Below are 26,008 nucleotides of genomic sequence, written 5' to 3' on the forward strand. Positions count from 1 at the left end.
GAGAGATTTTTCTTGCAGGGCCCCCAGCTATATCTAAAACCAGCTCTGACAGATGTACATTCCAAAAACTTACATATTCTAATCAATAAATAAAAAATCTAATTCCTTTATCTACCTGTGTTTCCTAGTAATTACATTTTCCTCTTCATGTTGGTCCCAGTCTCTGGTCTCCCTTTCCCTCTGTCATAACTCTCTTACCAAGGTCTCTTGGTTCATTTGGCATTTCTTCTCTCTCCATGTCCACTATCCATCTTCCCTCTGTGTCTTATCACCCTGTCTAGTATTTCTCCTGTGCTCCTGCTCCTATCCTCTCACTATATTTATGTATCCCTCTTCTCTGTGTCTGTATTCTTGCCCTATCCAGTATCCCCTTCTGTTTCCCCATCCCCCTTCATGTGTCATCGTCCCTTTGTGACCCTTCCCCTCCACCTATCCAGTATATTCCCTCTGTGTCTCTGTCCCTTTCCATGTCATTGTCCCTTTGTGACTCTTCCCCCCCCCCCCCCACCTATCCAGTATCTTTCCTCTGTGTCTTTCCCTCTCCATGTCCAGCATCTCCCCCTCCCCCCTTCCTCTGTCCTCCCCCCTTCCTCATGCCTTCCTCCCCGGGAATTCCGCAAAGGTCCCTCTCTCACCAGCCCCTGACTCCACCCCATTTCCACTTCTCATGGGCACCCTGTCTTTCTCTTCCTCTTGCAGATCCTGGCATCATTTCATTTCCTTCTCTCTCTTCTTCCTCCCCCCTTCCTGTATTTCCCTCCTTTTCCGTGCAGGTCCCAGATCCTCCAGCTCTCCCCCTTTCCTATGGTATAACATCTCTCGTTTCCTTCCTTCCTCCCTCCTTCTTGGTTCAGCATGTCACTCACTTGCTCCCTCCCACGTCCTGATGTCCTTTAAGCTTGCCTTCCATCCTGGGCCTTCCCTCTGCTGATCTTGCCTTCTCTGGAAACAAGAAGTAAAATTGGAGGAGGTGGGACTGGCAGAGGGAAACAAGGAGTTTTTATGACGTCAAAAAGTTGAAGCTGTCGCCCTCACGCAGCTGCTATATTGTGTGACCCAAACATTCACAGATGCTATTGAAAACCATAGCAAACGTCAAATGTTTGGGGTCACTCCGCCCACTGGCTTCAGCCCACAGATTGGGCCAGATAGGCTTATGCCGTCTCCATCATAAAACCTTGGAGGGAAAGCCCCGCGGACCACCAATAGACAGCCTGCTTTCAACACTAAAGCTGGCCAGGATAGAAAGGCAAGCTTAAATTTCACCAGGGTGCCGGAGGGAGCAAGTGAATGACAACTGCCAAACTGGGAGGGAAGTGGGAGAGAGATGCTGAACCGGGTGTGGGACGGAGAGGAGAGGAGCCAATACTGGAAAAAAAGGTGCTTTAGTGTGTGTTGTGGAGAAGAGGGGAAAATGCATGTGACTTAGCATGTCAGAAATTTCTTGAAATAAACTATTGCGCTGTAAGCAGTTTCCCTCATCACCTCCATTCCCGTCCCCCCCCCCCCCCCCCCCCCCCCCCCCCCCCCCCATAGGATGGCCTGATTTCCTTTACCTATCTCCTGCTTTATGGGTGCTGGACTCTGAGTCATGATTTTGGTACAGCAGCCTCTGGCATATCCACGGGTGGGCACAGTCCTACGGCCCACCCGGCAGTGGCACAGCAGTGATTTGGCTGGTGGGGATCTCCCAAGCCTCACCACCAGTAGATTGAGGGGGTCACTTAACTGAACTCCCCCAATTCCCTGCTACCTAATCCTTTAGTTATTTGCCAGCAGTGAGCAGCAGCACATTCCCCCTGCTCATGCTGGCCCGAGCCTTCCCTCTGACGCAAAATTGGGTGTCTGACTACGCCCCTGCAGCAGCAATGGAACCATGATAGGATTCTGATTGGACTTGATCTCATATTCTTCAGCTCACAGCCAGCCCTGGCACTTTGAACTTGATTATAGAGAAGAGAATCTGAATCTGTCCATCTGGTTCTGATATTTTTGAGGAATTTGATCCCACACCTTAGATGTGAAAAATTTGCCAAGTTTCATTTCCTTTTTAAGGACTTATAATTTGACCTTGCAGCTCAAAACCACTATTGAAAACTGCAGGATATGTCAGACCTTGAATGGGTTTGGATTGAACCCAGAAGGGTTTAAAACAGAACCTCACTCTCATTCTGTAGAGTCTGGGAGAAGCTTCGTGTTTGTAACACTTGCGGCTGCTGATAGAGTTCCTTGGGTACAGGCAAACTCTGGGACTTGCATGCATAACAGCACTGCAAAGAGCCTGATATTTGATGAATTAGGCACATGAGATCTTCATTATTGACAGTGATAACTGATGTACAGTAATTTGCATTTCAGACCATTCCCAAGCCAGGACACAGAAGAACAGACTCCACACACAGCAGCAATGAATCTGAATATACATTTAGCTCTGAGCTTACAGAGGCAGAGGAGGTACCTGTGAAAGCTGAGGTAAAGTTAAAGAAATGTCATTACCCTCTATTACTAAATGTGCTGGACAGAAAGATTTCTCAGATAATACTTTGCCTTCTGAAACCGTGGACTTCTCATCATTTCTTTTCGCTTTCTAATTATGAGTTGCAAATAAGTACCCTTTGCACAAATTATTCATAACCTTTCCCTGATTATGGAACTCTAGAGTGCCCAACTAATAGTGATGGAATAAAGAAAAACTATGAAATATATTGGTGCCCATATAGTTACACTGTGTCCACCATAACTTGAATTGCCACAAGTTGAATTTTGTCACTTGAGTTCCAGGCTGGCCTGCTGCCGGCTACCAGAGATGGGAATAAAGAGAAAAGGCTGGACATCATGGTACAGGATTCGCTGCTGCAGTCCTGAGGAGACTAAGAACTACTGACTCAACGATGTCACACTATAAGCATCCTGTGTAGCTTTAACCCAGAATTTTTCAGTCTCCAGCAGGTGGTAGGCGTAGCATCCTATGCAGTCTGGCTCTAGATGGGTAGGCTGAGACTCAGGGTAGTGTAGGGTCCGCTCTGTTCCTGCCCCCCCCCCCCCCCCCCCAACCAAGTGAGTTCTCCATTTGGGAAACCTGAGGCTCCTTGTGCTTCATCTCCACATACACATAAAAATTTAAGGTCCATTCAATCCCGCACTCAAAACACCCCCTTCAATTCAATTTGTATCTGATGAACACACAAAAAGGGCACCTCTTCTAAATTTGCTACTTACATGCGTATTTATCTTGTACATTTGTAAACCTAAGATTGCCTCCTTGAGATATGTGACTGTTCTGTCATGTCCATCTCTTCTGTCCTGTAGGGTACACATATTTCAGTTTAATTTCATGATGTATGTAGGGAAAACAAAATAAAATAAAAAAAACTCAACAGCAGCCTATCAAAAGCTGTTTTATCTTCAAATTTCCATTTTAATCCTGTGTCTTATTATGTTTAATGTGTTTTTTTTTTTAACAGTGTTTTTGAAGGGATGATATGCATTTGAATGACACAAACCTATAATTTAGACTTGCCTGCCTTCTGTGTTAATGACCCAACTCTGCTTTCAATGTCAGCCATCTTAACATCATTTCCTGATGTTTCTTAACTACTGTGAAGCAGGAGCCAACAGAGAAAAAGGCCCCATTGGACATGTCCCTGTTCCTGAAGCTGCAGAAACGAGTTTCAGAGTTGGAACAGGAAAAGCAAGCCCTGCAGGATGAACTGGACAGGAAGGAAGACCAAGTCCTGCGAATCAAAGCCAAGGTACAGCCCAGACATTCACTCCAAGATGACAGTAACGCTCCTCACTGCTCACCCCTCATCCCTTCCTGATGTTCACGCTTATGTTGATTATTGAGTGAGACTAATGAAATTGTATTAGCTGTTTAAGAACTAGCATTTTCAGTTCTCCAAAATGATGGGGCCTTTTACTTCTGTCTTGTTTCCTAGGAGGATGCCAGGCCTCCACTTAGAGGAGCCGAATTTGAATACGAATCTCTTAAGGTAATAGTAAATAGAGAGATTGACTACATGCATCCATTATTCTCCTTTTGAATGATTGAATAACTTCATTATACAGTTTTTTTCTCCCTCCAGCATGTACTATAGAATTGAGCCCTAATCCTCTTCCATTGGGTTTCTCTTACTACTTTCAAGGTCCATAGTGTTATATGTCAGTGCATGAGGTTTGATTTATTTTAACCATTTATAACCTACTCTAAGCAATTCTAGGCGGGTTACAAAATATTGACCTTATGGTAAACACAGAAAGGGGCTAAATTAGTACATGTTTGAAACCTGTAAGCAGTAGCACCAGCAATAGCTCAGGAACTAGGATGGATCTAGCATTTTAAGAGCCAGAGCTATATAATGTGGCTGTAGGGGCTGAAACAAAACTTGGGTCACAGAACACCCACAAGTTGAGCTACTCAGTAGGCTCATTAGCCCATTATTCAAAATTATTTAACTAGACAGGAGAGGCTTTTCCCCAGTTAAATAAGACTGAGCAGGTCAGGAGGGACTATTCAGCGGCAATTAACCGGGCAGTGATACCACATATTTGCTGTGACCAACCACGGCAGTGCCTGGGGTGTGCTGGGGGCAGTGTAGAGCTGGAAGTTATGTGGGCACTGGTGATATTCAATGCCGGTCTCTACATAGGTAAGGGGGGCAAGTAGGACTGCTTAAATGTCAGTCCTGGCTTTCCCCGGTTAGCTGTGACGGTTTAGGACGAAAATAATAAAGGGAATGGGACGACTTCCCTATGAGGAAAGGCTAAAGCAGCTAGGGCTCTTCAGCTTGGAGAAAAGATGGCTGAGGGGAGATACGATAGAGGCCTATAAAATAATGAGTGGAGTTGAACAGGTAGACATGAATTGATTACTCTTTCCAAAAATACTAGGACTAGGGGGCACGCAATGAAGCTACAAAGTAGTAAATTTAAAACACATTGGAGAAAGGTTTTCTTCATTCAACGTATAATTAAACTCTGGAATTCATTGCCAGAGAATGTAGTAAAAGCAGTTAGCCTAGCGGGGCTTAAAAAAACATAGTAACATAGTAGATGACGGCAGAAAAAGACCTGCATGGTCCATCTAGTCTGCCCAAGATAAACTCATATCTTGAATTTGTACCTGTCTTTTTCAGGGCACAGACCGTATAAGTCTGCCCAGCAGTATTTCCCGCCTCCCAACCACCAGTCCCGTCTCCCATCACCGGCTCTGGTACAGACCGTATAAGTCTGCCCTCCCCTATCCTAGCCTCCCAACCACCAACCCCTCTTCCCCCCACCTGCTCCGCCACCCAATTTCAGCTAAGCTTCTGAGGATCCATTCCTGCTGCACAGGATTCCTTTATGCATATCCCACGCATAAAGTTTTGGCTGGCTTCCTAAAAGAAAAGTTCATAGACTATTATTAAAATGGGCTTGGGGAAAAATCCAATGCTTATTTCTAGGATAAACAGCATAAAATATATTGTACTTTTTTAGGATCTTACCAGGTACTTGTGACCTGGATTGGCCACTGTTGGAAACAGGATGCTGGCTTGATAGACCTTCGGTCTGTCCCAGTATGGCAATACTTATGTACTTATGTAACGTTAATGGAATATCTGGGTCTAAATTAGCCAGCACTGGTCAGTATTTAAAAAAAAAAAAGTGCTCACTGCTGCCAGTTCAGTATTGAACTGATTATTTTAACGTGTGCACTGTAACAAAGTTTTGTGAGGCAAGTTTCTGCTGTTCTTTCTTCAAGTCAGCAGCCAGTGTCTTGGTTTGCAGGGTGGGGGGTCCAGTCAGACTGCAGACTATTAAAAGTGCAATTCCAGGGTTAGAAGGGACTCTACTTAACCAGATTCAGGTGAATTTGAGTGCATTAATCTTTAAAGCAAATGCTTTCAGGCCTTGCAAAATAATTTTCTGCCTCTTTCTCATCATCACGATTTCATGGGTGGAGAATGCTAAGAGAGAACCAGTGTGCAGTTATACTCTTACTGAATCTTTGCAGCGGCAAGAACTTGAATCTGAGAACAAGAAGCTGAAGAATGAGCTGAATGAGTTGCAGAAAGCCCTCACTGAAAAGAGTGCACCAGAGGTAACAGCTCCCGGGGCCCCTGCATATAGAGTCCTCCTGGATCAATTGACCTCGGTCAGCGAGGAGCTGGAGGTGCGTAAGGAAGAAGTCCTCATCCTCAGATCTCAGCTGATGAGCCAGAAGGAGGCTATTCCACCCAAGGTCAGTGATGGGAATTCTTACTGCTCTGAGTGCCCTTATAAATTAGATAAGATGGTTATAAAATCTCCGTCAAATTTTATCCTCTGGCATAAACAAATGGTGTGTCTGAATGGTACTCCAATGCTTCATTTTGTTAATAACTAGACTTACGTTAGATTATCTACTCACAAATATGTTCACATATCTTCTTTTCCCCATTTCTTGTCACTATTTAAAAGTAACACTCTGTATTTGTCTCTTATATGCTTTCTTCAAAAGCTTTGGTGAATATCCTCTGTTTGTCAAATTAACAAAATTTTGGATTGTCTCTTGTAATTCCTCAAGTCACTACAAATCCTTCTGTATCTTAGAAATTGAAAATAAGGTAAACTTTCCTTCAGATGTCTAGAGTGACAACTCTTAAATTTTTAAAAATGTGTTTTTATCACTATTTTTGTGATATACAGTGCTGCTAAAACTTTCTTGTGTCCAAGATATTTCCGTATCCAAAAAAGAAATTTTAGTAAATGAACATCAATGAGTGAATTGGATGTTTTGATCACATAAATTTAACCATTTAATGAATTTTTCAGATTCTTCTATGTTTCCTGTCCATAATACAAAACCATCATCAATGAACCGATGCCAGGAATAAATTTTCTCAGAAAAAGGAGAGTGAAACACCCATTCTCTTTTAAACTTATTCATGAACAAACATGGGGGAGGGGGTGTCTCCCGTTGCCACCTCCGATATCTGTACATAGAATTGCTCTTTACCAATTATAGCTAAACTCATTACAAAATCAGTTGGAACCTTACAAGGTTAATTTCTAGGTTCTAATACCTCCCTTAATACCTCCAGGGCTTCGTCCTGAGGTAAATAATGATATATCAAGGGTAGCCATTAAGAAAAAACTTGTCCATCATAATTAATATTTCCTAAAGTGCGAAAAAAATGTGTTGTATCTTTCATTTACGTACTATGATTTTCTACCTCTCATCTACAAAAAGGACCCGCGAGATGAAATAATGGGACGTCCCGTTACATTACATTAAAATACTTATATTCTGTGAACACCTATTTGGTTCTTAGTGGATCACAAACAATTACAGGCAACCCTAGAAAATTACAGTAAAACCATGACAATATGTCGAATATACAGCACCAGGACATAACTTTTACATAATGCCAGTAAATTTGATCATGTCACTCCCCTTTTGATACAAGAACACTGGTTGCCACCTACAAACTCCTTCTGTTGGTATACAGATGTTCCCTCCCCTCTGCTCCTGACTACATCTCTAGGTTATTGATCCCATGTTCCTCTCCACGTTCCCTACGATCACCTCAACGGTCTCTTCTTCATGTTCCCCCCCCCCCCCCCGCCTTCTGTTATATGTCTCTGAAGCACTCTTGCCTCTGGTATTTCCTATATTGGTCCAAATAGGTAGAATCGTTTTCCACCTCATACCCCACCTTCAAGAAGCTTATCAAATCCTGGCTCTTTAACCAAGCTTCTTCTTCATGATTTCTAATTTCTTCCTTGACTACTACCCTCTGATCGCTTCTTTACTCCTTTTCATTTCTGTACTTTTTCTCTTTGATTCCTTTGAGCTTTTTATTGTAAACCGCTGTGATGCCACTAGGTGATGTGCGGTATATCAAGTGAAATAAAAATAAATAAATAACTTAATTGACATGGCCAATCAGTATTAATCCTGGAGGAGTCAACAAAGTTTAGTGAATTTTGGGTAACATATAAAATACAGGATCCACTGGTTTCTGAGGATTCAGAAACCTGTCTTTTGTTTTAGTCAAAAAACCTTGTTCTACCCCCTGTCTGGTAATTCTATTAATTTTTTATTTTAATCGGAGTAGGATTTAGACTCAACTTCCTATAAACCGTTCCTTCTTCTCATAATCTACTCTGTTTAACACCACTATTGCCTCATCCTTATGAGCTTTCTTTTTTTTTTCAGATATTATTTATTGGTATTTTATATAATCATGATGAAGAATAAAGGGAAAAGTTATGTACAAACAAACTTTGAACTATAAGCACAACGTATGAAGAAACATACAAAATTGCTGCATACGTCAATTTAAGAAACAATAGTAAAGAAATTAGCGTTGGTATTGCTGTGTTAGGATATATATGAATTATTACAGTGAGAACACTATAAGCTTAGCAATTAGAGAATATATAAATCAGATCGACAGAAGAAATCAAAGGGTGACCACACTTCTTTAAAATTTGATGGTTTTTGATAGCTGCAACTTCTTTATAATTTTGAATAGCACACAGATTAATTCCACCATTCATAAAAGCTTAGTTTTGTGCTATTTTTCCAATGTGTGATAATGATATGAGAGGCCAAAACAAGCATAATATCCAAAAGTTTATCATTGTGCTCTGGAAGGTTGAAATCAGGAGCAAAGGATCTCAAATTGCAATCCTGAGTGAGATTTCAATTGTACAGTTTAGTTTTAATATTTTAGAATTCTGTCCCAAATGTCCAACCAGAATGATTTATCATTCTGTAAAGTCACTAATGCTGTTCTTTCCTTATGGTTTAAACTATTTATTTTTCGTGTAAAACAAATCTGATCAATGTCACTGAGAATCACCTGCTTAAAAACATTCGCATTGGTGGAGTCCAACATGCCTTTCATTGTTGGAAATGGATTTTCAACTGTAATGTTCTAATGAAAAGCTCCAAATCAATTTGAAACTGAAATTGATTGAAATGACTACGAGGTACAAAGGCAATCCATTTAGCAATAGTCTGATTTCAAACTGATAAAAAACTCGAGATAAGTTGATCACCACTGATTTTTCTTGCGATATTGAGATTGAAGACATGTTTGTCTCGTGCTTTGTTGCACCCCAATTTCTTCTGTAATTTTGCTTCCTGATGTCCAAAAAATTCTTCGAAGACAGTGGACTATATGTTGCAGTTGAGTATATTATAAACTAACAGACTTGAAACACTTGAAGTTGTACACAGTATGAAGATAGAGAGGTTTTGACCAATGAAAAAATTAAGAGCCCCAGTAAAAACACCGAGTCGTCGGTGTCTGAGGTCTTTTTTATTTCCTCACTTTTCTTTTACCATTGGTTACTGCCATATGTATTTTTTTATTGCTGTACTTGACTCATTTTTTAAATTAATCTATATATGTAGCAGCAGCTGAATATCAGCACTTATCTTTATGGAAGGTATTTATTTTTCAAATTTATATCCCGCCTATCCAAAGCATCTAGACGGGTTACACCTTACACTCGTAAAAGTTAAAATAAACTCAAAACTAAAACATACAGTACAATAAAATGAAACATAAAACCTATAGCAAAACTAAAATAAAATCTAAATTCAACATAAAATTAACAGAATTAATCAACAGAATGCTTCAAGAAACAAGAGTTTTTAACTGTTTTCTAAATATCAATAATTAAAACATCATAATGAAATGTCTGCATGCTTCAAGTTATACACTGCCTGTCCTGCTGATCACTGGATCCAGAAGTTTTCTCCCATAAACATGAGGAGGGTAATTTTAAAAAGAGGGACCTACTTTAAACTTGAAAATGGGCACTATTTAGGCACAGTTTTATAAAGACAAATAGATACCAGTGTGACTTAAAAAATACTAGCATAAGTGGCATAGAGAACATCTGTGTTTCAGTCACAGAAATGTATACCAGCCCTGCAGCTGGTATAAATTATAGTATTGTATAATCTATGTATGTTCCTATGTGCTGCACTCGCCTTACATCCAAACTCCACCCATGTGCATGCCTACTGGTAAAGTACACACCATCATGTCGTGGCACGAACCTTTACACTAGTTGGTATTTTGTGAAGCCATTTACGGGTGTAAATTGGCCTTTCATTCAAAAATAGAGTATGTTTAGACCTGACTAGAAGAGGAATTTTTTTGATAACAGGACCATCTATGTGGAATAAGCTACCTAATCATCTTAAAAATGAACACCTTATACAAACATTTAAACGCCAGCTGAAAGCACATCTGTTATGCCTGGCATACTATATGCCTGCAAATGCTACCTTATTATCCATTTGAGAGACCTGGACTTTTTTTGTTTGTTTTTTCTTTTAATTATGTATTATGGATGATTTGTATTTGTATTATGTTTTTCTTTTTATGTGATTTTAGTTTTTGTAAGCTGCTCTGGATAAGGGTGGGTTAAAAATAATAAATCCAATCCAAAAATGATTCATAAAATTACCTTCCACATGGGAAAAATAATTTAGTATAAATGGTTCTAGAGAACCTAGGGATATATGTTTAGTTAAATGGAAAGTTTAGTTTTCAGCGGACGAATATGTATGATCATGAATTGTGTCCCAATAATTAAGCCAGTAAGAGCTTCAGGTGGTGATTTGCTTTGCACAATGCTGATGGTACAAATAAAAAAAAAAAACACCACACCTAGTGAGCGGAAATGACTCCTTTCGCAGTGTTCGCTGCCTGCCCATGGCAGGTGCAGTTGGACCTCAGTCTGGATTATATGCTTCTTTGTACTTTTATATTTCTTTTAGTTAGTATACTTCTAGTGGAATCTTCTGAGTCACTCTTTTCTTTTCCCTCTTTTCTGCGTACCAATGTCTGATTTCCAGGAGGACAAGGTAAAATTAATTTGTGCCTTAGCTGTTTAAATCAGTGGGTAGCCACGGGGGAGGGGGGCCTTGGGGGCCTGCCACAATCAAAATTCAGGTGCTTTCTTCTACTTTGGATGGTGGGGGACCCCAGGCCCCACAGGCAGGAGGAGCCCTCCAACTGAAGCCTGCTGTGTGTCCTAGGCCACTGCCGCCCCCCCCCCCCCCCCCCCCCCCCCCCCCCCCCACACACACACGCGCTTGTTTTTGGTGAAACTGAGCATGCATGAGGGAGGTCTGTCCCTCTCCCCCCTCGGTGCACATGCAAAAGACAAGCATCTGCCCTATATGCTCAGGCAGTGGCAAATCAGGAAATGCCACGCTTCAGCTGGAGGAGGGCTTCCGCAAACAGGGCTTGGGGTCCTGGCCAGCTCAGGTATGTGGGGTTACGAGGGGGGGAGGGGTAAAACTTTGTGCTCCCCCCTCTTTGTGCACAGGCCCCTCCAAAACCTGAAGTCTGGCTACACCCCTGGTTTAAATGTATTTGAATTTGCAAAGTCTGTGTTATCCTTGTTGCTTTATTTCTCATAAGGAACATGTAATAGAAATTCTAAAACTATTTATTTTGAAATTAGCTTGGACTGCTGCTTTAGCTGGAGACGATGGTACAGCTTTGCCTTGTGTGTGACATTTGGGGCAATTCTATACAGTTGCGCCTAGAGCAACATGCATCAAAAGCACTTTTAATTGCCGTTTTCTTGCTTAAGAACACTAGGCCCTGTTCAATAAAGTTGTGCCTAAGCGCTAAAGAGCATAACTCCAAGCTGGGCGTAAACATGGGCGTGACGCCAAGTAACACATGTAATTGATACAACGCTATCGCATCACGCGTATAGATGTGACCATTTATATCTGCCATTAATATGACATAAAGGGTCACGCCTACATTTCGGTGTGCCAGTACGGGTTTGAGCTAGTATTCTAGAGTAACTTGGGTGCCCCTCAATGACATTATAAAATTGGGATTAAGTGTGCCCATTGTAGCGCCTGAGTCAAAGCTCCAGGTTATAGAATTACCTCCATTGCTTGTTTTTCTTTCTATGCCCCAGAAAGCATACATAAGTCTGTGACTGGGTGAATTAATGCTACCAGAAGATGTATTCATGATATCAAAAGCTGTGAACATACTCCTCCCAGTTTGCAGCATATACAACAACATGGTAATAATACCCTGTCAGGTTTGAAGGCAGTTCCCTTCCTGCTTTCCAGCAGGGCAAACTGCAGTATTACTTCCTTGACACTAGGAGGTGCTCTTAGTGATATCTATATTGGCTTCACAGCCAATTTTTATATTAAATTACAAGTTTAGCTATTTTGGAGGGGTGGATATTTTGTTCAGTGGGGTTTTTGATCTCCCATATATATTCATATTATTATTAGCATTTGTATAGCTAGGTTTATGCAATGCTTTACAAGCACACGTGATAGACAATCGCTGCTTTTTGAAGCTCACAATCTAATAAGACAGATGAGAAACACAGTCAGGACATAGGGCCTTTACATTAGAGCGGTGCCACCAGTTACACGAACTGAGACCTCTTGAGCATCCCTGTGGGGTAGCAGCTTGTGAATAACACAATTTAGTTTTAAAAGCATTTTCAAAGCGCTGTATTTTCAGGCTGGATTTGTATCTGGCAAGAGAGAGGGAGTTTTCCCACTATATTACAATAGCAAGTTGAAAGGCAGAGTTCAGATTTGGCAATACAGGAGAAGGCCTTGCATAACAGCAGCTTAATTGCCGAGTGTGCACGCTTTTGAATTTATTCCTTATCCGGAGGGATGCTGAATTTTTACAAAATAATTTTTAATCGCAGCCAGAAGTTGGACTAAGTTGTGTGGTATGAGGGTGATTTTATAATGGGTCATCTAGGTTGGGAGGCCGGTTAGGTGCCTATTTTGAGGCTATTAACAAAATTACACAGACACCTTTGTGTCTTTTAAAATAGTATCACAAAAGCAGCAGAAATTGTGGTAGAAGCATTTACACCTGCTCTCAAGCACTGCTGCCCTGGGATCAGTAGCATAAATCTTGCTACTATTGGGGATTCTGTCAGGTACTTGTGGCCTGGCTTGGCTACTGTTGGAAACAGGACACTGGGCTAGATGGACTATAGGTCTGACCCAGTATGGCTATTCTTATGTTGTTATAAACTATACATGCTTTGTGACCCTTTGTGGAGGAGTAGCCTAGTGGTTAGTGCAATGGACTTTGATCCTGGGGAACCGAGTTCGATTCCCACTGCATCTGTGACTCTGGGCAAGTCACTTAATCCTCCATTGCCCCTGGTATAAAATAAGTACCTGAATATATGTAAACCGCTTTGAATGTAGTTGCAAAAACCTCAGAAAGGCGGTATATCAAGTCCCATTTCCCTTTCCCTTCCCTTTCCTACGTTCTGTCAAAACTATGCCTATGAATATGCCTATGCAGAGTTGCACAAAACTATGCGCCGTCTTGTCATTGGGCCTATGCCTGTACCAAGGCAATTGGGAGAAGTAGAATTTGAATTTTTAGACCTGGAGTGACTGAAATGAGCTTGAAATGTATCTCCCTCTAGGATAAGATTAGTTTATGGTTCATTTGGGCAAAGATCATGACAAACTCAGATGAATCTGGCTAACTTCTTTCAGGATACAATGACAGATTCCAGGATCCTCCTGGAAGATGTGCAGAAGATGAAGGACAAAGGGGAGATCGCACAGGCCTACCTAGGGATGAAGGAGACCACCAGGTATGTGTCCAGTACACTGAATATTATTTCCTGGTTTAGTTAATGGTATTTTCTCAGGTTCACAGATGTATTATGGCTCTCTTGGATCATTTTCTACAGTTGGCCTGCCCCAGTCCAAATATCCCCCAGTCAATTGAGCATTTTGTCCTTGATTCTGTTTGCCACACTGAATACGTTTTCAGGTGCCAGCCATAATGTTTTGCTTATTGTGCAAGGGTGATCAGATGCCCAGGCTCTTGCTGTTTAGAAGAACCACAACCTACACCATGCTACTCGGATGATCTCTTCACCAATAACTCCCCCTTATACGGCATTATATCCTCTTTGTCTTCTGGGAATAGTTGCTTTCACGCGTATCTTAAGAATACTTTGATAAGTGCATTGTCTTCTCGAAATAGCCTTCACCATAATTTTATGTCTTAGTCACATCAGCTCCTTTAACTCATGTGCATGGTACTGTGTTGTACTATTGGAAGCAATTTAGATTTCTGTATTTCTGCAAAAATATATTGTTTTATGTATTTCACAGTGCTTTTACAGTATTATATCCATTACAGCCACTGATCAGGTACACATCGCCCATGAACCAGGTTACTATTTCTCAGAATATAGAATCTATCTCCACCCTGAAGAGGCAGTAACACATCAACAGGTGCATTTCAGTCTGCAGCCATGGAGAGCAACAGACTGGGTTCCTTGGAAATTAGATTTTGGTTCCATGTTAGCTTTGAGCCTCTGTGGTTTACAAGGAGGTTACATGTATATCCTTGATGCTTTCATCTTATTCTGTGAACAAGTTGAAAATCATTTGACAGGTCAAATTTTCTGGAGATGTTCTGTGTTTAGGGGCCCTTTTACTAAGCTGTGCTAAAACTGGACTGCTCTATTTTTAGTGCGTAGGTTTCCTGCACACCAAGGCCACTTTTAGTGCAGCTGTAAAATGGCCACAATTTATTGTTTGGGTTTTTTTTTTTTCACTTAATGGCCACACGCTAATTTCCCAATTAGTATGGGGCAGTTAGCGTGGGAGCCCTTACCGCCATCTATTTTGTAGGTAGTAGGAACTCCTACGCTAATCCTGTGCTAGTTGGTCAGCACACATCAGTGACCATGTGCTACCTGATTAGGTCAGTTCAGGCCTACCCTCTGCCTCCTAACACACCCCCTACGCTAAAAAATAAAATTATTTTTTTAGCACATGGGACATGTGCGCCAATTCCAATTGAATGTGCTCAGAAAATACTGGAAAGACCAACATGGTTATGAATACCCTAGATCACAGGATTCAAAAGATTCTCCAGTGGTTCAATCATTGCACATAAATATTAAAGTAGGTGTTAAAACAGTGCCCACTGAGTGAAAACAAAGAATCAATTTTTTAAAATTATAAAATCTCTATTAAAATGGTATACATTTCATAATGCAACAAAAAATAATTCACAAAAGTGTCGCTTTGCGTAGTCCATCAAGCAAAGGATGCCAGTAGACTGGTACACTTATCTTAGCCAAAGTTGCAGGGTCCCGACATGGACTGCGTTTCTCCTAATACCTCAAAATTCCAAATCTAATTATATAAACTATCAATATCCTTTCTACTTCCTAACTGTGAACCATGATTGTAATTTCACCTAACTGTAAATTGTAAGACACTTTGAACCAAACCTGTTTTTGGATAAAAGTGGGATACCAGAACGCATAAATTAAATAAATAAGCAAGCTGCTTCAGGAAACCCCAGATTCCAAAGTTGTAAAAAAGTTGGTCTCTTGTTACAAGAGACCAGCTTTTTACAACAAATTGTTTTTATTGTTTTCACTCAGTAGGCACTGTTTAACACTTTGGTGATATTTACATGCAATGACTGAACCATTGGAGGATCTTTTGAATCCTGTGATCTAGGGTATTCATACCATTTTGGTCTCTTCAGTATTTTCTGATCACGTTGAAAACATTTTTATAGTCTTTTACAGTATAGTTTAAGTTTTTTGTGCTATGGTATTTCTTTATTTTGCTGCTCAGTATTTCTGAAGCAGGTTCCCTAGGGAATCCCATCCTGGCAGCTCACCAAGGCTTTGATCAGGCTATGATCAGCAAAGTTGGACATGCCAAAAGCTGGTCTCCAGGTTGGCAGGGCCATGGGGTAGACTCCACTGTTTGGTCCTAAAGGTAGAGGAGAAAACTAAAGTAGCCAAAAGCGGATGCCTTGGTAACAGCAATGACCAAGAAGACATCTATTTCTGTGAAGGATGATGGTATATATTAAAGGATAGCCAAGATAGTAAGATGGAGATCTTATTGAAACAACCCTTAGAGATAGAAGCTTTGAAGTTCCGAGTGTCTACTGCTTATCCTCAGGAAGGTCTAATTTCCGGTGCAGCGCCATCGACCAGGAAAGAGTGGATTCTCAGAATCAGGGGTTTCTAACTTGGATGACTTTCTTTTGTTCTGGACAAGCTCTAAGGCTCCAGGGGCTTCCAGGGCCTCCCAATGATGAGTTATGGGTCCTCTCAGACAGACGGATAGGAGGGCATTTCTCTGATTTCTCCCCACCCCCTCAAGGATTGAACCCAAATAATGATGAACCAGTGGAAGTGCTAGATGTGGTCAAGAAAGGTTACATATAGGGGTTTACCTGCCTTATTACAGCTTTTAAAACAATTTTTTGCCATGTTATGCCCCCAGTCAAAAGAGATGCAGTGCTCCTTACTCTAGATAAGGTTGCTGGCCTTAGGGGCAGAGCAGAGTTGGGGTATAAACAGGTACTCCAGTTACTTCATTGTTCCCAAGAAAGAGGTCCATACTCAACCTGAAGGGAGTAAATTGAGCCCTTGAAAGTCTTTCACTTCAGCATGGAGACATTGCATTCAGTGATTGCAGTGGTGCACAATGGGGAGTTTCTAACCACTTTGGATCTTAGGAAAGCATTCCTCCACAATACCTAAACATGCTGAACTAAACATGTATACTCTGGAGGAAAGGAGAAACAGGGGTGTTATGATACAGACGTTCAAATATTTGAAAGGTATTAATCTGCACACGAACCTTTTCTGGAGATGGGAAGGTGGTAGAACTAGAGGACATGAAATGAGATTGAAGGGGGGCAGACTCAAGAAAATGTCAGGAAGTATTTTTTCACGGAGAGAGTAGTGGATGCTTGGAATGCCCTCCCGTGGGAGTGTGTGGAAATGAAAACGGTAACGGAATTTAAACATGCGTGGGATAAAGGAATCCTGTGCCGAAGGAATGGATCCTCAGGAGCTTAGTCAAGATCGGAGGCGGGGCTGGTGGTTTGGGAGGTGGGGATAGTGCTGGGCAGACTTATACGGTCTTTGCCAGAGCCGGTGGTGGGAAGCGGGGACTGGTGGTTGGGAGGCAGGGATAGTGCTGGACAGACTCGTACGGTCTGTGCCAGAGCCGGTGGTTGGGAGGCAGGGCTGGCGGTTGGGAGGTGAGGATAGTGCTGGGCAGACTTATTACGGTATGTGCCAGAGCCGGTGGTGGTGGAGGAGGGGCTGGTGGTTGGGAGCGGGGATAGTGCTGGGCAGACTTATACGGTCTGTGCCCTGAAGAGCACAGGTACAAATCAAAGTAGGGTATACACAAAAAGCAGCAAATATGAGTTATCTTGTTGGGCAGACTGGATGGACCGTACAGGTCTTTTTCTGCCGTCATCTACTATGTTACTATGTAGAAGGTTCTCCAAAAGTTTCTACACTTGAAATTCTGGGAAACCACTATCAATTTCAAGCATTGCCTTTTTGTCTGGCCACACCCCCTGAACTTTTTCCAAGGTGATGGTGGCCACAGATTAGACATCATTGTTCATCCATATCTGAAAGAATCCAAACACAGCAAAGGCGATAAACTCACAAAGTACAGTTCATCAAGGTGTTACGCAAATTTTTATTAATCGGTAAATAGAGACTCAGCACGAGACATGTTTTGGCCTCTAGGCCTACATCAGGAGTCTGAATATGACTGACAATGTCTCTGAAAATGGCAACTTGTACAGAAGCAGTTGCTGCTCAAAATTTATTCACCGAAAAAATGTAGCAATGCATGACAGCGTGACACCTTGATGCACTGTACTTTGTGAGTTCATTGCCTTCGCTGTGTTTGAATTTCTTCGGTGTGTGTTGAGAATTGTTGTTCATCCAAATCTGGACATTTTAGCTAATAAAGACCTGGTCCAAAACAGGAAGCAGGCAAGCCACCTCTCAAGTGATTGTTATTACAGTCAGCGGGGGTGGGTGAATTGTGAATTTTAAGAAAAACAAGTTGGTGCCTTTTAAGTGTATTCAGTTCCTCAGAGCATAATTCAACATGCAAGAGGAAACAGTTTTTCTCCCTGACTTAAGAATGTAGAAAATTCAGGTCCAAATTTGAGACCTTTTGGTGAAAAAGACTCCATAAACATGGGATTATATGCAGGTGCCGGGCTCAATGGCAGCAACCACTTAGTTAGCTTGTGGGCCCAAGCACACGTGCAGCTACTTCAGAGATTGCTCCTGGATCTTTCGTACATTTTAAAAGGTATGAGCACCACCTATCATGGACATCATTGGCTTGAGGCAGCTTAAAATGGTGGTTGGATCCTTATTCTTCTCAAGGGCATGGACTTGGAAGCACCCAGTTGGATAGTGGCTACAAATGCCACTTGTTGGGACCAAGTAGCACAGGGCAAATGGTCAGTGATTGGTCCATCAACTGGTTAGAAATGAGGGCTATCAGGAGGTCTCTTCAGGCCTTCCAGCCCCTGGTCCAAGACAAAGCAATATGGATATTTTCTGACAATGCAATGCTGGTAGCCCAGAAGGCCTCTCTTCTGCTATAGTAGGCCTTTAAGAGAAGCCCCAAACATTATGTAGATAATGAAGAAAAAGCAAATTTGCTAAATAGATACTTTTGTTCCGTTTTCACAGAAGAAAATCCTGGAGCAAGACCACGATGGACTGGCAAAAGTACATGTGAGAATGGAGTGGATATAGCACCGTTCACGGAAGAGAGTGTGTATGAACAAGTTAAAAATCTAAAGGTGGACAAAGCAGTGGGACCGGACGGGATCCACCCCAGGATATTGAGGGAGCTCAGAGAGGTTCTGGGGGTCCTCTTAAGATTTGTTTAATAATCCTTGGAGACGGGACAGGTTCCGTGGGATGGGAGAAACGGGCTGAGGTGGTCCCTCTTCACAAAAGTGGTGATAGGGAAGAAGCCGAAAACTACAGGCCGGTAAGCCTCACTTCGATTATTGAACAAGTAATGGAAGCGATGCTGAAGGAAAGGATAGTGAATTTCCTAGAAGCAAATAAGTTGCAAGATCCAAGGACAACATGGTTTCACCAAAGGGAATTCGTGCTAAACGAATCTCATTGAATTCTTTTGACTGGGTGACTGGAGAATTAAATCAAGGACGTGCTATGGACGTAATCTACTTAGATTTCAGCAAAGCTTTTGACACGGTTCCCCACAGGAGGCTCTTGAATAAACTAGACAGGCTAAAGATAGGACCCGAAGTGGTGAACTGGATCTGGAACTGGTTAGTTACGGGCAGATGCCAGAGGGTGGTGGTAAATGGAGTTCGTTTGGAGGAGGGAAAAGGTGGAGTAGTGTGAGTGCCTCAGGGATCAGTGCTGGGGCTGATAATATTCAATATATTGTGAGTGACATTGCCGAAGGGTACAAGGGAAAGTTTGCCTTTTTGCGGATGACACCAAGATTTGCAACAGAGTGGACACCCCAGAGGGAGTGGAAAACATGAAAAAAGATCTCGGAAGCTAGAAGAATGGTCTAACGTTTGGCAATTAAATTCAATGCGAAGAAATGCAAAGTGATGCATTTAGGGAGTAGAAATCCAAGGGAGACGTATGTGTTAGGCGGGGAGAGTCTGATAGGTACAGACGGGGAGAGGGATCTTGGGGTGATAGTATCTGAGGACCTGAAGGCGACGAAACAGTGTGACAAAACGGTGGCCGTAGCTAGAAGATTGCTAGGCTGTATAGAGAGAGATGTGACCAGCAGAAGAAAAGAGGTTTTAATACCCCTGTGTAAGACGTTGGTGAGGCCCCACCTGGAGTATTGTGTTCAGTTTTGGAGGCCGTATCTTGCGAAGGATGTTTAAAAAAATGGAAGCGGTGAAAAGAAAAGCTATGAGAATGGTATGGGATTTGCGTTACAAGACGTATGAGGAGAGACTTGTTGATCTGAACATGTATACTCTGGAGGAAAGGAGAAACAGGGGTGATATGATACAGACGTTCAAATATTTGAAAGGTATTAATCTGCAAACAAACCTTTTCCGGAGAGGGGAAGGCGGTAGAACTAGAGGACATGAAATGAGATTGAAGGGGGGCAGACTCAAGAAAAATGTCGGGAAGTATTTCTTCACGGAGAGAGTAGTGGATGCTTGGAATGCCCTCCCGTGGGAGGTGGTGGAAATGAAAACGGTAACGGAATTCAAACATGCATGGGATAAACATAAAGGAATCCTGTTTAGAAGGAATGGATCCTCAGGCGCTTAGCCGAGATTGGGTGGCAGAGCCGGTGGTGGGAGGCGGGGATAGTGCTGGACAGACTTATACGGTCTGTGCCGGGACTGGTGGTTGGGAGGCGGGGATAGTGCTGGGCAGACTTATAAGGACTGTGCCAGAGCCAGTGGTGGGAGGCGGGACTGGTGGTTGGGAGGCGGGGATAGTGCTGGGCAGACTTGTACGGTCTGTGCTCTGGAGAGGACAGGTACAGATCAAGGTAGGGTATGCACAAAAAGTAGCACATATGAGTTTGTCTTGTTGGGCAGACTGGATGGACCGTTCGGGTCATTTTCTGCCGTCATCTACTATGTTACTATGTTTGTGTCTCCATCCTATTTGCTTTTGGGGTGGGTGTTGCTGAGGATAGCTGGTTATTCTGATAGTCCTGGAAAGGCCCAAAAGGCTGTAGTAGGTGGACCTAATGAATTTCAATGAAGGAGAGCTGGAGGCTTCCTCAAAAGAGGGGCTGCTGGTTCAGGGTCTGCTTCCAATGGACAAGACTGTCTTTCTTTTCTGTTATGGCTTGGCTCTTGAAAGATCATGCTAAAGCTGTTGCAGTTATAAGAAAAAGGTCATTACTGCGTTACTGCAGGCATGTAAGTGATCTATATCCTTGGGGTATGCCAGAATTTGAAGGACTTTTGAAGCATGGTGTAAGGAGTGGGCTTATTCTCCATTTCATGTGTTGGGCTCCCACATTCTGACAATTTTTTAAGCGGGTCTCAAAAAAAGTGTATTGAAGGTTCAGGTAGAAATGCTGGCCTGTTTCAGAGGTCAGCTGTAAGGAGTTCCCCTGGCTGCTCATTGTGATGTAGCCCTTTTCCTGAAGGGAGTCTCGCACTTTTGAGGCCTTTCTCAGCATAAAATCAACTTACGTTTTCGGGTCCTGAGTCATATTTGCCTTTTGAGCTACAGGGCCCCCTCCTGTTGGGAGCCATTCATGTGCCAGTGTTTCCATCTAGAAGGTTGTTTCGGCCTTTCATGTTAGATACTGGTGTTGCCATCCTTTCCATGAGAAGGTTGTGCGAAGGCGTGATGTTCTATCAGCCTTCGGGATGTTCAAAGAATATTCATGCAGTGCTTGGAAGTAACCAGGGAATATTGGGATAGTTTCATTGTGTTTTTAAGAGGCACCAAGAAAAGAGAAGCGGCCTCCAAGGCCATCATTGCATGTTGGCTTAGAGATGCTATTTCATCAGTTGTTATTCTCCAGGGTTGGGTTCCACCCAAGGCTCTGAAGTCTCGCTCAACTAGAGGATTGGTAACTTTGTGGGAAGAATAACTGTTGGTATCTCCAGTGTAGGTTTGTAGAGCTACAATGTAGTTGTCCTTGCATACTTTCTCTAAGAGTTGAGTTCTACCCAAGGCACACGCAACCCAGGGGACTGGCAACTTATTTATTTGTTTAATTTATTTATTAGGATTTATTCATAGGTGGAGTCATAGTTGGTATCTCTGTAGACCTACACATGGCTATTGTTGCATACTTTCAGCACTGTAGACTGGAATTTTTCACCAGAGAAGAAGCAGCAGCATTTGGTACAGGAGTGCTTAGAGCGGGTGTTTTAGCATCCTACCCAGTTTTTGGAGTGCTCTGTTACATCCCACTGATTCTGGACTAGTCTGGTGGATGAATAGGAAGGTAAAAGTTGGCCTTACTTGCTAATTTTCTTTCCATGAGTCCTACCAGATTAATCCAGAGTCCTTCCCTGAAGTATTGAGAATGCTAGTTTGCTCTGCATCCAGGGAAAAATTATCTCTGGAATTTGTTGTGGTTCTCTCATTTGTGGTTGTTTATTGGTTTAGCCCGGATTCTACCCCACCCCCCCCCCCCCCCCCCCAATTTCTGGAGGGTTTAAGGAAGGTTATTTTCCTATCTTGCCTGTTACAGATATATTGAAGAGCAGGTGCTGCATGGTGCACTATATGGAGCTGGGCTCATAAATCTTTGTTCTCTGTCACCATCCATGTCGTGTTGATGGGTATAACTGGGTCTGGAGAAAGAAAATTAGCAGGTAAGACCAAACTTTTCTGTGGAGAGTTTCTAGCAAGAGAAGGTTCAACCTTCTCACTTCCCACCGTATCAGCCCTTGGAATGGAAAAAAAAAACGGGATAAACAAGAATGAAGAAGGTTCTGCCATGCAACCAAAAATGGACTAATACCTTGCTTACCGTCTTGTTTCACTTTTTTTCTAGCCAGCTGTGCCGTTGTTTCTATAGTCTGTCTTCTTTGCATCACAAGCAATGAGCATTGTCTGTGTTCTTTATTAGACAGGATATGCATGCTTCAAAGCTTTTGTTGGTACAATTATCCGACAGACAAGCAGGTGCCGCGCTTTTTCCAGTTTGTATTGGTTATGTTGCCTCTCAATACTTTGTATCATGGCTAGATTGAGATGATGTAATACTGTTGGAAGGTCAGATATATCCTTGTGCTTGCCAGGTGCCCTTGGCCTGATTGGCTGCTGTCGTGGACAGGATGCTGGGCTCGATGGACCCTTGGTCTTTTCCCAGTGTGGATTACTTATGTACTTATCCTAAGCATTTTTCCAGTAGATGCAGAATAGGAGAAATCCAGTAGTACATCTTGCTCATTGGAAGCCCTGAGCCCATAGCCCATATGCATAATGAATATGCAAGAGATACATTGAAAATACTAGGGTCTGCAAATGTATGGAAATTCTTCTCGTGCATATTCATTGTACATATCTTATAGGAGAGCTGTAGGAAGTCCAGTTTTAGTAAGCACTACCTGAGCCTTCAATATCTGTAATCACTTGAGATTCTTGTTCTTAACATGTTGTCTCTTCACCTGCATTAATCCATTTTATGTTTAACCTTTTCATTTTTATGTTATTTTTTTTTTAACTTTGTTTGGAAGATCACCCCCTCAGGACTACCAAATGCTGAATGAGGACGGAGAACTATGGCTGGTTTATCAAAGCTTAAAGCAAGCAAACAGGTTACCCGCTGTCTCAGAATGGCCTCTCTTTTTCTGTCTAAAGTTTTGGCTTTCACTAACCCTTAATCCTTGCTGTGTGTAACAGCTTTGGCAGCATTTCTTGTGTGCTAATAAACGTTGTATAAAAACCTTCTGGATGACTGGATAAAACTTGGTCTCGTTTAGACTCTCCATAGCTCAGTCTTTTTGCAGGTCATCCTAACTGTAATATATTAATATTAAGGACTTTCAGTATTGCACAAAAATAGATGCAATATTTACTTGTAATTTCTCTGATAATTTTATAAGACTATGAGGCATATTTTCAAAGCACTTTGGGAGGCTAAGTTCCATAGGTTTCTATGTAACTTTGGGAGGCTAAGTGCTTTGAAAATGAGCCTGATTGGCTTCCTTATAATTTGTCTAATATTTTTAACATTTGCTTAAAGAGCCATAGTCCATCTGCTTTCATTTTAAGCAACAGAATTGCCAAACATTCCTGTTAGAAACTACAGATTAGCGGAAATAAGTTGGCCTAAATATTTAAACATCCAACACAGCCTCTCTTCATAGAGTAAGATTCGTGCACATGTTTTTGTAAGGATTGAGCCCCCCCCCCCTCAACACTTAGAAAATGATGATTTTCTCCATTGCTGTTTTTAGAGCTGCTAGTGGATCTAGTTTCCAGAAGGAGGATGGTTTTGTTAGTTCTGGCTTGTTCATCTTGCATCCCAGTGCATTGGTATCTATAGTCCCTGCTTCTACCATCTGAAATCAGCACTTCAGGTACCAGGATGGAGCTGTAGAAATCCAGGGCTAGTTCTAAATGTCCCTCTTGGAACTGGCTCCCTTCGCTTGTCCATGCTTTCTAGCAAGTCCTATTGAGAAGATATATAATATATATCTTCTGCTAAGAGCTAACCTGCTGAAGTGGTGAGTGTTGCAGTGGGAACTGGGTCTGCTTTTGCTTTCTGCCTGGAGAACCTGCCTTGAAACACCACTGGCAACAGATGATAGAGGCACCTATAACAGTACAGCAGAGGGAATGAGGCTGTTTGCCTTTGAATGCTTGTTTTGTATGGAGGACTCGTCCTGCAGCCTGTTAAACTCTGTAGTGTCTGATATTGTACAGATATCATTAGTTACTCCTAATGAATTCAATTCACTCAACTACTTCCTGTAAATAGCATCCTAACTCGCATCATAAAATTCTAGCTCACTAAGTTACAAGTCCTGAACCACACATATGTGACCTGCTCATGCTGTTAATGTTCAAACAAGATTTACTGTCTCCTCGATACTTGCCTGGTTGCTTAATTCATCTCCCTTCATGTAAAAAGTATTCCAACTCTTTGTGAAATGGGGTCATTCTACAGAACAAGAGTCTGCCGTTACCAAGCACAGTTTTAAAGTTGTCCTGAAATTCGGCCTACTTGTTACCTAAGCCTTAAAAAAGGCCTTCTTATGGACATGCTTATGCTGGGAGAACACGTATTCACATACATGCAATTTTCAAATGTATACACTTAGTTTGTCTGTCTCAGCCATTGCAGACACAAATAGCGGCCACATATTACACAAGTTTAATACGTTACTTGCCCTTTCTAATTTTTCAAGAGGTATAACACATAGGAGGTTCCCTTTTAAAATCCATGTAAAATGCAGATGTTCAAATCACACATGCAGTTTGCAACTATGTGAAGAATTAGACAATTGTTCCTATTGTATAGAAATTCATTTTACTGGTGTGCCATGCTTTCCACAGCAAGCTGTAACCTTCCTGTGCTTAAATGTTCCGAGTATGAAGAGCCTTGCCTAAGGGGTGCTGTTTCTAGTTCTCTTAGAAGGCACATTGAGGGGTTTCAAGCTGATTCTGCTTTTTTTTGTGCAGTGGGTTGGCTGTTTTTGTGTGGTTCTAAGCCAGCCGCTACTCTTTGCCCATCTTCGGCGAGCACCACTTTCCCGAAGAGCAACTCTGACGTGTGCTGAGACCACCTGTCATTTTATTTTATTTTTGCAGGTTGTGGAAGCTCAGCTGCAGGCCCAGAAAAAGAGCAGTGAGAATGAGGTAGAAGGCCTGCGTGGTGAAATCCAGAGCTTGAAGGAGGAAAACAATCGCCAGCAACAGCTGCTGGCACAGAACCTGCAGCTGCCGCCCGAGGCCCGCATTGAGCCAGTCTGCAGCATGAAATCACCAGGCTGACCAATGAAAACCTGGTAAGGATGACACCATCTTATGAGGGCTGTCTGCCATATAGACCTATGCTTGTTGGGCCGGAGCTCATGGCTCAACTCATTACCTGAGAAGTGCCTACAGAACTATTGATGATGATATGCTGGTCAATATCAAACGATTTAACCAGCCAGAAACGGCCACTGACAGGTTAAATCGCTTGTTCGGGGCTATCCGCTAATTTCACTGGCACTTAACTAGTTATCGCACATGAAAATTAGCGGTTAGCGCTTAAGTGAAAACCTGCTATTTTGAGGGTCTTCCGGGGCGGAGTCAGCACTGGCCAGTTAAAAGTGCGATATTCAGCACTTAACTGGCCTGAGTAACCACATAAATGGCACCTCATAAAACACAATCCTATCTTTATGCAGCAACCCCCGTGGCTGGTTAAGTTCTGAGTATTGACTTAACTGGCTATGTTTAGCTGACACCGCATAAACCGGATATTCAGTGCTGAGGCCCAGGCTGACCCTGACATTGAATATCTGGGAATAACACTGTCGGCGGTCAGCAAAACGCTCACCGCTGCCGGATGGATATTTACCACAATGTGATTATATCTGCTTTGACAACAAGGCCTATTGTACTGTAAGTAGGCCTTTATTTTTAAAATGCAGAGCTGCTTCTTTTTTTTTTTTTAAGCATTCAATTTTTATTGGAATACCAACTCAATACCAAAATAACCTCTAGA

At 42.2% G+C, this 26,008-nt stretch overlaps 1 protein-coding gene across 1 annotated transcript in view; it reads left to right on the forward strand.

The window, feature by feature from the left end:
• MYO5A (myosin VA) overlaps positions 1-26,008 on the forward strand; it is a 360,108-nt gene that overhangs the window by 278,050 nt on the left and 56,050 nt on the right. The window contains 8 exon segments of the mRNA XM_030189293.1: positions 2,359-2,472; positions 3,609-3,752; positions 3,939-3,992; positions 5,996-6,223; positions 13,517-13,617; positions 23,025-23,115; positions 25,105-25,255; positions 25,258-25,301. Of these exon segments, the coding sequence (XP_030045153.1) occupies positions 2,359-2,472; positions 3,609-3,752; positions 3,939-3,992; positions 5,996-6,223; positions 13,517-13,617; positions 23,025-23,115; positions 25,105-25,255; positions 25,258-25,301 (927 nt within the window).

Source organism: Microcaecilia unicolor, chromosome 1, assembly GCF_901765095.1.
Source record: "Microcaecilia unicolor chromosome 1, aMicUni1.1, whole genome shotgun sequence".
NCBI lineage: Eukaryota > Metazoa > Chordata > Amphibia > Gymnophiona > Siphonopidae > Microcaecilia > Microcaecilia unicolor.